General features: G+C 32.2%; 1 protein-coding gene across 5 annotated transcripts in view; it reads right to left on the bottom strand.

The window, feature by feature from the left end:
* DMD (dystrophin) overlaps window positions 1–15,530 on the bottom strand; it is a 2,282,236-nt gene that overhangs the window by 1,371,106 nt on the left and 895,600 nt on the right. For all 5 annotated transcript variants that reach the window (XM_059679269.1, XM_059679268.1, XM_059679270.1 and 2 more), the window contains 2 exons: window positions 4,372–4,494; window positions 1,781–1,918 (listed from right to left, as the gene is read on the bottom strand). In XM_059679269.1, the coding sequence (XP_059535252.1) occupies window positions 1,781–1,918; window positions 4,372–4,494 (261 nt within the window). The remainder of the gene's footprint in view (window positions 1–1,780; window positions 1,919–4,371; window positions 4,495–15,530) is intronic.

The following is a 15,530-nucleotide window of genomic DNA, read 5'->3' as shown; positions in this document are numbered from 1 at the left end:
AAAAGAAAATAATGAGTCTCAAAGAACTGCTGAAATATTCATTGTATTAGAAGGTTTTTAACTTATTTGAACTATTTTATAAGGATTAGAATTGGACTCAATGGGCAGGTTGACATAGTTACTGAACTGGGTGATACAGATTGGTTTGGCAAGTGGAGTAGATTTTCATTCACTGTTTCTAGAACATATTTTCAATAATAATATAGATTTTGTTCTCCATTTTGTTTAAAACTGGGGATGTAAAATTTGCTGTAGTTTACATTTTTAGTTGAATATCTAAATCTCCTGTGGAGGTAATAAATGCCTGGGATGAGACAGATGGAATGCTGCTTTTTTCAAAGGTACCAAGATACAGCCACGTGAATGAGAGTTGAACAGTGCCTTATTCATGACACAACTCATATCTTTGACAAAGTAAAGGGCTTGTGCTCATACAATATGAAACTCCTTTGATTCACTAAGCACAAGGTGATGTGTACTATGTAAAAATATTTAGAGACATTCTATAGATTTCTTTAGAGCTATACCTGATAAACACTAAACACTGCTGTTCTGTAAGACACATCTCATCCTATGACCAGCATAGATGCTCCTTTCTGTAAGCTTGGTCACAGTTGGAAGAGTGTGAGTTACACAGATTGCTGATTTTCTGAGCACACTGTGGCTTGCTCTTGTTTTCCCTCTAGAAACAGACCTTTTGTATTTACTCTATTTCTCAGCAGTTACCTTCAGAACACCTGCTGGCCAATTAGACTTTCCTCGTGGATTACTTGCAGGCACAATATTGTGTAATTACTTTCTCAGCAGTGTTTACTTGGCTGTCTGGCTATATGGGGAAAGGTTTTATACTCTTATTGACATATAGAAAGCAGACTCCATCCACTTACTAGTTGGATCCACCTACATAGATACATAGCTTTAAAAGAGTGATTTACAATGAGAAGTTGAGCTATTAACAGCGTTAGAAAAATCAGCCATGCATGCAAATAGTGAACATCGCAAAGCACACAAAAAGGGTTATTCCACAAAACTCTTCACATGTCCAGTATCAGCTCAAGAACCTCCCATATATTACTATAGAGAAACAAATACTTTATTATGTCCTTCCTGCACAAATCCACATGAATCAGGTGGGTACTTGAAGCAATACACTATCACTTGTTAGTAGGAGAGTACCAGTTCTTCTTCAAGGACATGAAAATTATTTTGAGGATTCCTGCATAAATAAGATTAGACTCTTGCAGATGCTTAGTTAGTTGCAGAGTGACTCTTGAAGGGAAAATGAAATTTATTGAAACATTCAAGTAGAATCCCAGGCCTTACTAAATAAGTAATGGGCTACCAAAAAAAATGGACCTACTCTAAATAAAATCACTAACATACAGAAATAAAAAAGCCCAAAAATATAGATTGGTTATTTTGGAAGTTAAGCAGGGTTTTCAAGATAAATGTAAACATAACTTCTAAAAATAAACTAGTAGAAAACAAAATGCAGAAATGATACACATGGTGTATTTTCATATCTTTGGATTTCTACTCAGCAAAAATTGTCTAACCAAAAAAAAAAACAACAAAAAAAACCCCTCAAAATTGTTAAGCAACACATCTTTCAAAATTAAAGACGCCACTCAAAAATGTTAAATAAAGCACACACATTGAACAGGGAAATAATGTATTTCTGGTAAGATTCTTAAGCAGATTTTATTTATGCACAATATATTTTACCCTACATATGAAAAGAAACCACAGGCAAGGTATATTATAATGTTAGCTCTAATACCTTGAGAGCATTATGTTTTGTCTGTAACAGCTGCTGTTTTATCTTTATTTCCTCTCGCTTTCTCTCATCTGTGATTCTTTGTTGTAAGTTGTCTCCTCTTTGCAACAATTCTTTTACAGTACCCTCATTGTCTTCACTCTGATTAAAAACAACAAGTACAGTCTTCATTTTGGTTTTTAAAAAGCTGTACATCATTAACAAAGATAATAAAACATGTTATTTAAACACAAAAAATCCAATTTGAAACTCTCAAGGAATGTTATTCTAAGAGACTGTGCTCACAGTTTTTCTTTTATGTGTTGTACTTTAACTTTTAAAAGAAGTTTCCTCTGGTCTAGTTCAAAAGGACACAGTTGATAAGGGGCATACGTAGGCAGATGGGGGAATAAGGTACTTCATCATTTCAGACAAGTTCTGAATTGTGAAAGCATTATTTTGGCTTTGATTTTCAGTATATTTTTAGAAATTGAAAATGTTAGAAGTAAACTAAACTGGTCATTTATAATGCTAAGCAATCCATATAAGAATATGGATGTGGATGTGTGAGTATGAGATGTCAACAAATCTTAAAATTTTAACAATCACTTTTAAGTGAAAACATTTTGTTTTAAATGTACACTAATTTCTAATAATCTCTGCTTTAAATAACCTAAATGTCCAAATTAATGATAAATATTAGGGCATTAGTAAAAAATGGTGTGCTAAATTGCTGTCAAATATTGCAAATCATTTCTTAAAAACAACATATGTGCATGTTATTTTTAAACAAATAGAATCAAATAAGTATTTAAATACAGATTACAAAAATGGCTTTAAATGTTTTTGATATGTATTTTGCTTTTTTGGACTCCAAAAGTATTTTTACTTTATGTGTTTTGAATTTATTTGAATAAGTGCTGGTTTAATATACTAACATACGCAACCATATAATATTTCATGTCTAGTTTCTTTTATTTCTTTCAACTCAATGTATGAAAACTTTCTATCAAGGAGGTTTATCCTGCAATGGTACCCAAGGTAATCTGATGAGCTAAGAATAACAAATATTAGAAAATTCTTAAAAAGGCACATGTGTGTGTGTATAATTCTTCATGGAGTGAGATGTCACATATTCAAATCTATAGTACATATTTAAACTTTTACACACAACCGAGGAACTATTTTTCTTTTAGAATACATGGGGTTTTTATCTGAGATTTGTCAGTTACTAGTGTACTGAAATAATGTAACAGACATATGCAGGGTTGAGCAAAAGTATATTTACAGTTGTGAGTACACAAAACACAGCTTATCTTTGTATTATTCTTTATTATTGTACTATTTATCATACAAACAACTATAAACATACTTTTGCCTGCCCCAGTGTTTACTTATAGCATGTAAAAAGACCTTACTTATTTTAACATGTCTTTAAAAGTCTGCAACATTTCTTAGGGCTGAGGACAAAAAAAAAATAAACAAGAAAAAACTCCACTTAATTTCTTTCCCTGTACCCGGTGAGAGCTATTGGCCAGAGGCGGTGATCAGCCCGAGGTGAGCAGCACAGTTTCAACTCGGTGCCCTCAGGTTTCTTCTTTGGCATGAAGGAGAGACAGTTGTAACTCAGCATCTTGGAAAGCCTCTTCTTGTCTTTCTTTCCATGAGCTGAGTTGGCAAGGCCCCCAAACCCCTTACACAGGGAGCACTGATTCAGGCAGCTCCCGGAAGTCAGAATTGATACCAGTGGGAACTAAGATTGGTGGAAATAATTCTATTTCTTTGCATGCCTATTATTAAAAAATTATATACTGCCTTTGGATGTCATTTTCAAGCATTGTCTGAGAAGCCTTTAGCATCAATACATGTCATAAATCTCTAGCATAATATATGTAAAGTTTAAGGATGCCATAGGTGATGGCTGTGAAAGAAGGAAAGGAAAATGTGAAAAGGTGGAGGAGAAAAAAAAAGTCAGTGAAAAGGGATGTGACACAGAAATATTCAAGCCAGAGAGAAATATAAAAGTCATTTTGAAATTAATCAGGGTTGAATAAGGATGTTACCAGTTTCAGAATAGCCCGCATGGTTACATTTTTTTACCCCCATGAAATAAGCAGCATAAATGTATATGTATTTTATACACACACTATACTATTTATTCAACTTTTTGGTAAAACTAATCATGGTAAACTTTAATAAACAATGTATTGTATGCAATTGCCCCTTCTCTTAAATAAATGTTATGTTACCGAAAACATGACTGGCACAAAATCTCAGCCATCAGTGATAGTTGAGTTCCATTTTATTTTCCAATTTGACTTTTATCCTCATTACATTTTATCCTCTGAGTTTGAAAAGAGTACAGGTCAAAGCAAAATTGTTGAGCTATTTATTAGAATCTGTTAGTGCTCCTACATGGCCATACTATAGTACTTTGTTATTCATAATAATAGCTCAACAATAATACTTTGCATTTGTAATAAATCATTGGAATCAGAAAATGTGCAAGTTATGGCATGATAATCTAGTTGGTGGCCTGAGTTATGTAATTTCTTTCCAAATATTTATTCATTTTCACTCCTAGTTCATTCACACTTTCATCAGAACCAATTTACCATATCTTTATTGAAGTCTTCCTCTTTCAGATTCACCCCCTGCTGAATTTCAGCCTCCAGTGGTTCAAGCAATTTTTGTATATCTGAGTTAAACTGCTCCAATTCCTTCAAAGGAATGGAGGCCTAAAAAAAAAAGATAGTGCTAATTTAAATTAAAATTACTTTTTATGAGGAACATAAACCAAAAATATATTTGTCCAACCTCCTGTTGCTAAAATAATGACATGCATTATGTTTTCATATTATACTTTATGAAAGTTTTGAAATACACTAGGAAAGTACCTGAGGATGCAAATAAAGAGAAACGTTTAACATTATCAGAGCTGAATACACATGCAAGACAATGCAATTCATCATTCGTTTTTTCAACAAAAGTCAATTTCCATATATTTGACTGGGCTAATTGTTAATATTTTCAAGTTGAATTTGATCCTGTTTTAAATATTCTTATATAAATACCATTTGGGCAAATATGTCTTATCAGAAATTGCTTCACTCATCAAATACCAGTAACCTGTGCATGACTATCTGCTCAGATATTTCAAATGACATCTTTAGCATGGAGAAATTGACAGGCATGTTCTCATAAGATAAACAATGCCATTGGCTTGCCCTAGAAATGCTTTCTTTGGTAGCACAACAAATTCAAATGAATGAAACCAGAATATTTCACATCAAAAGATCTGAATTATATATTTTCCAACCTTATAAACATCACAGTTTCTTTAATTTCAAAATTCATAAGGCGCTTAATCTCAAACAACTTTAAAATACACTGGTTTTCAAAAAAAACACATTTGAATAAAACTGATGAGTGATAATATATTGAAAATCAAACATATTCAAAGCAGTGGGCAATATTTAATTATAAAAATTCAGTTAAAATATTCTACTGATCTTTACTCTGTGCTCAATTTCTTTGCATTAAATCACTGGAAAATATTTTAAACTGGATAGCCTTTGAAAACTCATAGATGACATATAGAAATATTATTTTCTAATAGAACTAAACATTTTATATTTGTAAAACCAATTCAGGAACAACCCCCAGTGTCTTATGCCAGGATGACTGCATTTATCAAGTTTGGTCCCCACCTCCTCTTCCCCAGCACATTCCCAGTCACATTTTTCCTTTATTAGAAGTCATCTCCCAGAGGACAATAAGTGTTCAAGGATAAGACAAATATCTAAAGGTATTTAGTTACTAATAAAAAAGTGAATAATCAAATGCTATTTACCAGGACACGATTGTCACCTGCAATATGAATAAACACTTTTCTTCTAGGCACTTCTACACATGCCAGAAAAGATTTATGGGCTCTTTTTTCACGAGTGATTTTCAGTACTAGCTTTTAAATACTAACGATCATTTGTAATTTAAAATATCATATTAGGTTCCTGAACCAGTACAGAATATGCTTAAAGAATTTTAAATATGCTTAAAGAATGTTACAATGTGTGTATAATTGATGCACTTCTAAATTTAAAAATCATTTTATTCAAAGTGTTATGAAAGTAAAAAGTTTAATAACTTTTAGAACAATAACTACACAAAATTAATGTGGCAGTATTTTATATTATTGAATTGTTATTCACATTTGCTAATACTTAATAAGAGCAACCATGCTGCTCCACACATTTTTGTGACTATGTGATAATAATTAATGTTTAAAATAACTTTTATTGAGTACTCGGATGTCAAAATAACATGGATCCATTTGCTTGTTTGTTTGTTGTTGTTTTATTTTTACTCCTATACCTGCTTCCTCTCTTAGCTCATCTTCTCTCCATATACTCAAGTATAGTGGTTTCAAAGTCTCAGAACTCACTTATATGTGGAATCTAATGAACAATATAAAGTGAAAAACAAAATAGAGCCAGAGACATGGTAGCATGCAACAGATTGAGGACTCTTAGAGGGAAAGGGGGAGAAGGAAAAGATTAACCAATTTCAATTTGAATGGATATATGCATACCCCCATACCCCGTGGACATAGACAATAGTGTGGTAAAGGCCAGGAGTGGGGTGGGAGTGAAGAAGAGTGGGGGGGATGGGGACATCTGTAAAACTTATATGCATATGCATAGCTCCTGGACATGGACAATAGTGTGGTGAAGGCCAGGGGTGGGGAAGAGTGTGTAGGAGGTCGGAGACATCTGTAAAACTTACAACAATAAACATTTAAAAATAAATAAATAAGGCTCAGAACTTGGACCTCTTTCTCAATTCTCCTTCCCTAATAAATTGTATGATCTTCCAAAGTTTAACCATAGCTTTCATAATAGCTCCCAAATATTCATCTTTAGCTGTGACCTCACTTTTGAATTCCTATCTAAATTCTCCAACAGCCAGCTGAGTTCTCACTTGAAATTCAACATGTCTAGAAATGAGCTTATTATCATTCCACCAAACTGCTTGCAACACCAACTTCCTACATTCTGTTAATAGATGATCTTTTTCCCCCCCAGTCATTCAGGCTTAAAATATCCGTGATGTCATTTTTCAACACTTTACCCTCATGTCCAATAAATATCAAATAATTGTCAATTCATTCACCATAATCCACTTGCTTTCCTTCCTAGAGATATCATCTCTCCTCTCCTTTCACACGAACTAAAGCAATGATATCCTCACAGGGGTATAATCTCCTTCCAACCTCACTGGGTTGTGCACTGGGATCAGGTCAATATACTCCCCAAACACGACTTTCATTATGTTATCTCTCTGCTCAAGTAGTACACGTAGAATAAAGTCCAAAATCCAGCTTCACCTAATCTTGCCCCAAGGACCTTTCTAGCCTTTTATGCAGTTCTATTGGTGAGCTCCTGTTTTCTCTCCCTCAAGGTGCTCTGAATGTTTCTAATGTTCGGTGAAGAGCCTAAACTTCTAAATGAGAATGCCTATTGAATCTGAGTTCCACCATTTAGTAGCTGAGGGAACGAGGACAGGTTATTTGTCCTCTTTGAGCCTCAGTTTCCATATTTATAACATAAGAATAAGAAGAATATCTACCTCACAGGATTTTTATGAGTATCAAAAATGTTAGAATGTTGTCTGATATATCATAAACGCTCAATAAATACTGGTTATTATTTTTTCTATGCATCCATCTGACATAATAAATGCTCAATAAATATTGGCTCTTATTGTTTTCTCTCAAAATCAGGCTCATCCATTGGCTCAGTTCAAGACGTCCCTTTTTGAAAACATACTGATAATAATGGATAAAATAAATGTTTGTTGACATAGCATTTTTATTTTACCAAGGTGTTTGACAACCTCATGCAATTCTAATGGTGAACATGGAGAAATTAACAGTCCAGTTTGGTAAAGTTGTGTCATTCTGAACAACAAAAATTGTTGGTTAGTTAATCTGCATCAATGTAGAGCAGCGGTTCTCAACCTGTGGGTCGCGACCCCTTTGGGGGTCGAATGACCCTTTCACAGGGGTCGCCTAAAACAGTCGGAAAACACATATATAATTACATATTATTTTTGTGATTAATCACTATGCTTTAATTATGTTGAATTTGTAACAATGAAAATACATCCTGCATATCAGATATTTACATTATGATTCATAACAGTAGCAAAATTACAGTTATGAAGTAGCAATGAAATAATTTTATGGTTGGGGGTCACCACAACATGAGGAACTGTATTAAAGGGTCGCGGCATTAGGAAGGTTGAGAACCACTGATGTAGAGGGTGGTCTCAAAGAGGATTCCATAGGGCTTTGTACTTGTTCTGTCCTGTGCAGTATTTTCACCAGGCATTATTTGGAGACATAAAAACATGCAAAACACACACAAACACATACACACACACACACACACACATACACAAAACAATCCACAAAGAGGAATGAGTTCCACAAACACCCCATGAAGATGAGGAGTTTGTCTGCGTTGTTCAGATCATTCCTAGTACATACTGTACACTCATAAATGGATATTTTAAGTATAGTTGGTATGCAATATTAAATAATTATATCAGTTTCAGGTGTACAATATAGTGATTTTCTCAAAAGCTGAGTGAATAAAAATAAACATTTCAAGGAGCTCTTGAATGATCTAGAGTTTGAAATAACATAAATTTCATTGTATAAAATTGAAAAGACCTGGATAGCAGCTGGTACAAAAATAATATAAGCAGATATAAAAAGATTTACAGAAACACTACTACAAAATGTGTAAGTATTCAAGCAAGATCATATAAACTTAGATTTCATTAGGAGTATGCTTAGAGTCCAGATTTCCTGATCAAAGCCTATTCTGCATTCGTTTAAAAGGTCACTATGCATATTAGGGATTTGAATTAATCTCTGTGGTTCCAAAGTGAACAACCAGAATCAATGAACAGAAATTAATTGGATCCTGAAATTTTGTTTACTGTAGGAACAATTGATTAATGTTGCAAATGTGGTTTTTCTTTTTAAAAGCGCTACTGTTAAAGTAGTGAGTTTTGCACTGCTGAAAGTATACAGTTAGAGGCAGAATGATGATGTATCAGGCTACATGCTAGAAATGATACACTTTGCACATGAATATTTCCCTGAAATTTTATCAACTTACAGGAAATTATTTCCTCTGAATTCAAAGGATTTTGTGTATCTATAGCAGAGCAGCTAAACAGAAATATAATGAAAACCATGCATGTAATTTTTAATGTTCTATTTTAATGTCCAGAGTAAAGATTAAAAATATGGAATTAATTATAACATATGTTACTTAACCAATATATCAAAATAGTATCATATAAAAATATAATCAATAGAAATTAATCAAATATTTTCATTTACTTTTTCATATTAAGATTTCAAAACCCACTATGTTTTATACTTACAGCATATTTTAATTTGAGTAGCCACATTTCAAATACTCAATAGCCACATGTGGTTCATGGCTACCTTATTAAACAGTACAGATTGACAGTAACTATTATAAACATGACTTTGAAAATTACCAAGAGCTCATTATTAGTTTGAAATATGTGACAGGAGTAATGTATTACTAATAATAGTCAAACAGTGGATTTAGATAATTTGTAAAATGTCCATGTCATTCACTCGCATTCAGATTTGTTTTCTGAAAGGAATTTTCAGGAAGCCATCTGGGAATAGAAAATCTAATGGAGATGGTTTTGACATGTTATATCATGACTCTATTGCTCATCTATGTGTAATCCTAGGTTGTGTTGCAGTATCTTACATATTTGAATACAATGTCATTTGACTTTGAAGAGTTTATACTTTGCCTCACCAGCAGATTTTTTAACCCTCGAAGGGGGGACTATATCTTACATTACTCTGTATAACAAATATAACTATTTTATTTTGTAGAGAAAAGGAGATTATTATGTAAATTGAGTTGTAGAACATCCAATATATTAACTAAATTAACCAGCGACCAACTTTATAACCAAAATATCCATAACTACTCAACCCAATTAGTTTGGCTATGCTACTGGCCTGTCAGACCAGCCATTTGACATCTATGTTATTAATACTCTGTTCAGACACAAGAGGTTGGGAAAATTTATGCCTTCCTTAAGACTCACTGGTTCACCATGAGGTCATGACAATTCTAACATGTACTTTTTTGACCAATAAAATTTTATATGTCATTACTTGGTCTTCACTTTGTAATTAGCAATTTTTATGAAATTTTATGAAAGAAAGGTATATAAGCAAGAATCCATAATTTAATAGCTCACTCTTGAGTAGTCCGAGTTTAATACATATAAAGAATATAATGTCTGCATTTTCAATTCAGAATTATAGTAAATTACTTAAAGAAGTTGAAATCAATGGTGGATAAATCACCTTAATTATTGTATGAAGTACTTCTATTGAATTTAAAGAAAATATATGACCATAGAATGGGAATCACAATTAAATCACACAGTGTTAGTGCACACAAGATACACTTCAGGTTTTAGAATACATATAAAATAGTCTAACAAAAGTTATAATGTCGAAAGAGGAAGTATGAACTAAGCATAGGTTTGGAAGTTTAATTTTTTTTTACTTACCTTCTCATCTTAAAAGCTTTAGCATGACTGTGTAGTCATACAAAGTACAAATAAAGTAAAACATAGGGAAGTTTAATAATCAAAGAGAGAGATAAACGGACACAAAAGAAAGAAGAGACAGAGAAACTGAGAAAGACAACACTTTGTTTTCCTTGATTTTTTTTAATGTTTCAGATTGCTGAACAGCTATTAGTTGTGCTTTGCTGTATGCTTTAGGATTAATAAAGTTTAAGGCTTTGTTAAAGTTTTAGCATTAAAGGTGAAGTATAACAAGTTTACAAACAATAACAGGCTGATAAGAGCAAATTTAATTACAAATTGATTCACTGTAAACTGGAAGCATTCAAATGCACTCAGGTACACTTTATCATTTTTAAAATGTAAGCTTTCTTTTGGTTAAATAGTAGTCCCAACGTGCATATATACACTAACATAATAATGACTGTGTTTACACAGACAGTAGAGTAAACATTTGTTAATATGGAATATGTAATCTCAGTCATCATGATAAATGACCACTACATTCAAATTACACTAAAATCTAAATTGAAAATAAATAATCCAAGTGCTACAGGTTGGTTTAAAATAGCTTCAAATCAATCAGTTTTCTCTTTCCATTCTGTAGCTTTGAAATTTATTTTATCATTACAATATTGTTATAGAATAAAATAAAATAGGAATAATTCATGGAAACTAAAATGAATAAACTTTCAAGGACCAGTACATCCTATAATACAAAAAGGGCATACTACTGATAAGCTATGAAGAGCTACTAAAATCAAAATATCTTGAGAGGAAAGAAAACTTAACAAAGATAAATAAGCATATTGTAAACATCTATCTAGAACAAAGGTGATCAGATAAATTAGTTTATAGATTTATTCATTCATTTTAAATTCATGAGAGTAAACTTCAAGAAATATAAGAAATAATACTTTAAAATAAATTTAACTGGTAATGGTGACATTTCATTGGTTGCATTCTTTTGATATTAAGCAAGACATTGGTTTATCTCTGATGCTTTGAGGATAAAAATGAAAATAAAAAGATTACCTCCCCAAATTTGTGAGGCTAGTTAAAGGACATTATCCAATATAGCCTTATTGGTTTTTCATTGATGAGATTAATTTCATGCTCACACTTTTCAGAACTGTATACAAAATATTCTGATTGGTTAAAATATATTGTTGGTTCAAGTATCAGTCCACTCTATCTACTTTATGTTAAGTATTATTTGAATATCTTTCTACCTCAAGATTATATGACTTTAGTAGTACCAATTGAAATTGAAGTGGAAAGGATGTAAATATAAAATATATGGGAGAAAGATGAATTAAAAGCAAAAGTAACATTCTGGACAACTTTATTTTGTCTTCTTTTTATAATTCCTTTCTTTTTCCTCTCTAGAAGTGCATGAAAGTCACTGTGTTTTAAGCGAAATTGAACATGCTTATACTAACATATACTAGACCAACAAATATCTGATGACATAAATAGAGGTAATTAAGTACATGATGAGTCATCATGTTGGCATAGACAAATCAATGGACTGGGATCTAACGTTTTGTAATCAAGCTATCTAACTGAGAACTTGAGCAACTCACTGGCTTTTACAGCCCCCTATAAATATTTGAAAGCCCCTGGTTCAAGGCATGGTTACTTTTGTTGGCTAATTGAAGAAATAATTTTCTTTTTTAAAGGATCACAATCAGGAATTAACAAATAGCTGTAATCATTTAAAATATGCTAATAAGTAAGACCCAGTAAGTTCTATCACATGACACTGCTCACCAAAGTCAATTAAGATCTACTTTGAAAACATTTTAGATGATTACAAAAGGAAATTATTATCAAAGTTTCAAAAGAATGAACCGTGCTATAGTGATAGAAAATTCAAATGTGAAAAGGTATTGTTAATCTAAAATATTATTAATAATAATTCTGTTGCTAGGTTCATTTAATATTTATTTCAGCAAAATAAAATTAGCAGATATAGTATTACATAACTTGGGTATTAATCTGTTACTATTATTTCAGGGTTTCAGCTGTAATTAATACTGTATAAATTATGCAATATCTATAGATCTTTGCCTAAGTTTTCATCTATGCCTTCTGTTGTAATTTATTTGTAGGAATTTTACTAAAAAGCATATATATATATATATATATATATATATATATATATATATATATGTATGTATGTATATGTTACAAGAATAACTGTACCAATTGACGGATCCTGTTCTCTTCTATCAGAGAAGGTGCTTAATTATAAATTGACTACAAAGGGGGAAAAGGTCAACATATTTGTATTGATAATGCTAATTATTGAAAATTAGGTTTTAATTAAAATGTTCAAATCCAATAAACCTTATTTTGACATTCTAGGTCACATTTGTAAGATATATTATTTATTTCCCACTGATATTTAGGAGAGCCAAAATATCTATCTAAACTATTGTTACTATATTTTTACATTATTTTTCACTTACAAAACCACTATTTAAGATAGCTTAGACTCACTTATGTGTGTCTCTTTTTTCCTGATATAGTCTACAATAAATGGGAAACTCACTGGCTTTCTCATAGCCATATATATATGAAAGTATCTGGTCCAATGAACGATTACTTTTGATCTGCTAACATGGATTGGAGGTAAAAAAAAAACTGACAATAAAACTATCAATATTTACATAGATGATACCAGATTGTCCAAATCTCAATGATTTTAATGTCCATTAGAAAATTAAAGGAAATATGGCATTTCATACCCAATGACACATAAATTTTAATAAAGAGAAGGCAGAAAACAAGTTCACCTTTTTTCTAGTTAGTACTGATTAGAAGGCCAATAATTTAACATTCCGTTCCACAGGAAAGTGAACTATTTCTGTCTTTATAAGAGAAAACATTATAATTGAGCAAATTATGTATATAAGTTTCATAATATCTTCTAACAAAGCAATTGCCCATATTAATAGGACATAGCTAGGAAAAGTCTGTTTTAGTCAACGTTTTTTTGAAACTAAGTATTACAATGGGACAAATATATCTTGATGCACATAAATATATTATGATTCTTATAATTCATATGCAGACTTTCATCTAAATAAGTCTGAATCCTAAGTCATTTTCATATGTGATACTTTAACTCTAGGCTAGTTCTCAATGTCTCTAGACCAGTGTTTCTCAAAGTGTGGTCCCTATATCATTAGCATCAATATCACCTGGAAACTTGTTAGAAATGTAAATTATCAGGTCCCACCCAAGGCCTACTGAGTTATAATCTCAGGAGGGGGGCCACAATTTGTGTTTTCACAATTCCTCCAGTAACAAAGGTTTGAGAGTCACTCTTCTCAACTGTCACTTCTTTTCCATTCCCATAGACACCTCTTTATTTGAGATACTCACTGTTTCTCATCTAAATTATTACTATGGCGTCCAAATTGGTTTCCCTACTTCCTGTTATAATTCGGTTGAATGCTCTTCACAACCACTATTGAAATAAACTTTCAGTAGTGTACGAAAAAATCCATCAAGGACTCCTCATTGCCTACTAAATTAAGCATAAAGTATTAGATTGGTTGCCATGACCTCTGCACACTGTCTAATCATCCTTTTCTGTCTTATGCGCAACTAAAGCTTCATGCTCCATACTCTATATTCTGTACGCAAATACAACCTACTCTCCATTAAACACATTTAAACATTATCATAAGTTTATCATAAATTGTTATCTTCTCTATGTTTCTAGAGAGGCTACTAAATTCATTCAGCACACACTCATTCTCAGCCCAGTATCCATGAACATATTTTACTCAACCATTAAACAGTAAACTCCTTGAATCGCTAGTAAACTTCTAGCCATATAAGCACCAGAATGCCAAGCATTGTGACCTGAAATAGTATATGAATTGTAAGAGTTAATTCAAAGTGTCCCCTTTCCCAAACCCTTCCTTCATTAATTCTTTAAGATCTATTCAAATATCATCTCTCTCTCTAATTGTTGACCCCATCTTCATCTTGGCTTAATAAAAGATAAAGAAGGGTAGAGCTGACATAAACCACAGAACTCAGTAGTTTATTTTTGCTTCCTCTTTCCCTTTCTATGCTTCTGTCTCCAGTTACTTTCTTTTCCTGATAGTATCCCTCCCCATCACCCTGCTATGCTACCATGTTCAGATGCTCTAAAGCAGAAAAAGTTGAGACATGATGTCTTTCCCATTGATTCCACTGACTTTAACCAGAATTCTGAAATTATCACTGATTAATTTTTCTAATGATTCTGATCATGTCTGTTAAAACTTCCATTCCTCAAACTGACTTCACAGAGATTAGGAGGAATTAAGATTTTTTGAAGTCATCAGATACTACTGATGAACTTAAATAAAATAGGAAGAGGTACTATTTCATGTATTTGAAGGATTGTATGTGGGGCCAGTAGAACTTCCTAGCACTTCTTAAATTGGTCCACTTGATAATCTGTAAAACTGGTCTTTGCAAAGGAAATAACAAAGAGGTATTCTTAGCCCCAGCCCATTCCAGAAGAGACCAGAAAGACAAATTAGCTATTCCTCAATTTAATTTCCCTATACATTTCTGTCTCAATCCTCAAAATTTGGACATTTGAGTCTAGATATATAAAAATGGAAACAATTATTGATGTTAATGGTTTTTAGCATCTTTTTATCTATATAACAATTTATAGATTTTTAAATGTGTGCTTTTACATATCTTAGATCATTTGATTCTTGACACAATCTTGAGGTTAAGATAAGGAAGGCATCATCTTACTACATTTCTAACCAGAAATGAGGGTCTCATTGCTTTCTAGATTTGGGAATTTCCTCCAATGGACAGCCCTTGCAGGAGACAGAGACTTTATATTCATCACCAAATAGTGAATTCAGGCATTGTTAGTGAATTTCAGGATAAACTTTTGCTCTACTCAATTGCCCTTTCCAGTTGACCTTTAAAAAGCATCCTGAAATCAGTTCTTATACAAAGTCTATGTTATATCCATATTCATTCCCAACCTACTTTTATTTATTTACTTTATCACCATAGATTATTTCCTAGGTTATTCTTTTAAGTGAAACCTACCCATAGACTCAATCATAGAAGG

This window comes from Myotis daubentonii, chromosome X (assembly GCF_963259705.1).
Source record: "Myotis daubentonii chromosome X, mMyoDau2.1, whole genome shotgun sequence".
NCBI lineage: Eukaryota > Metazoa > Chordata > Mammalia > Chiroptera > Vespertilionidae > Myotis > Myotis daubentonii.
The sequence above is the reverse complement of the archived record's forward strand: the minus strand, read 5'-3'. Positions and strand labels throughout refer to the sequence as shown.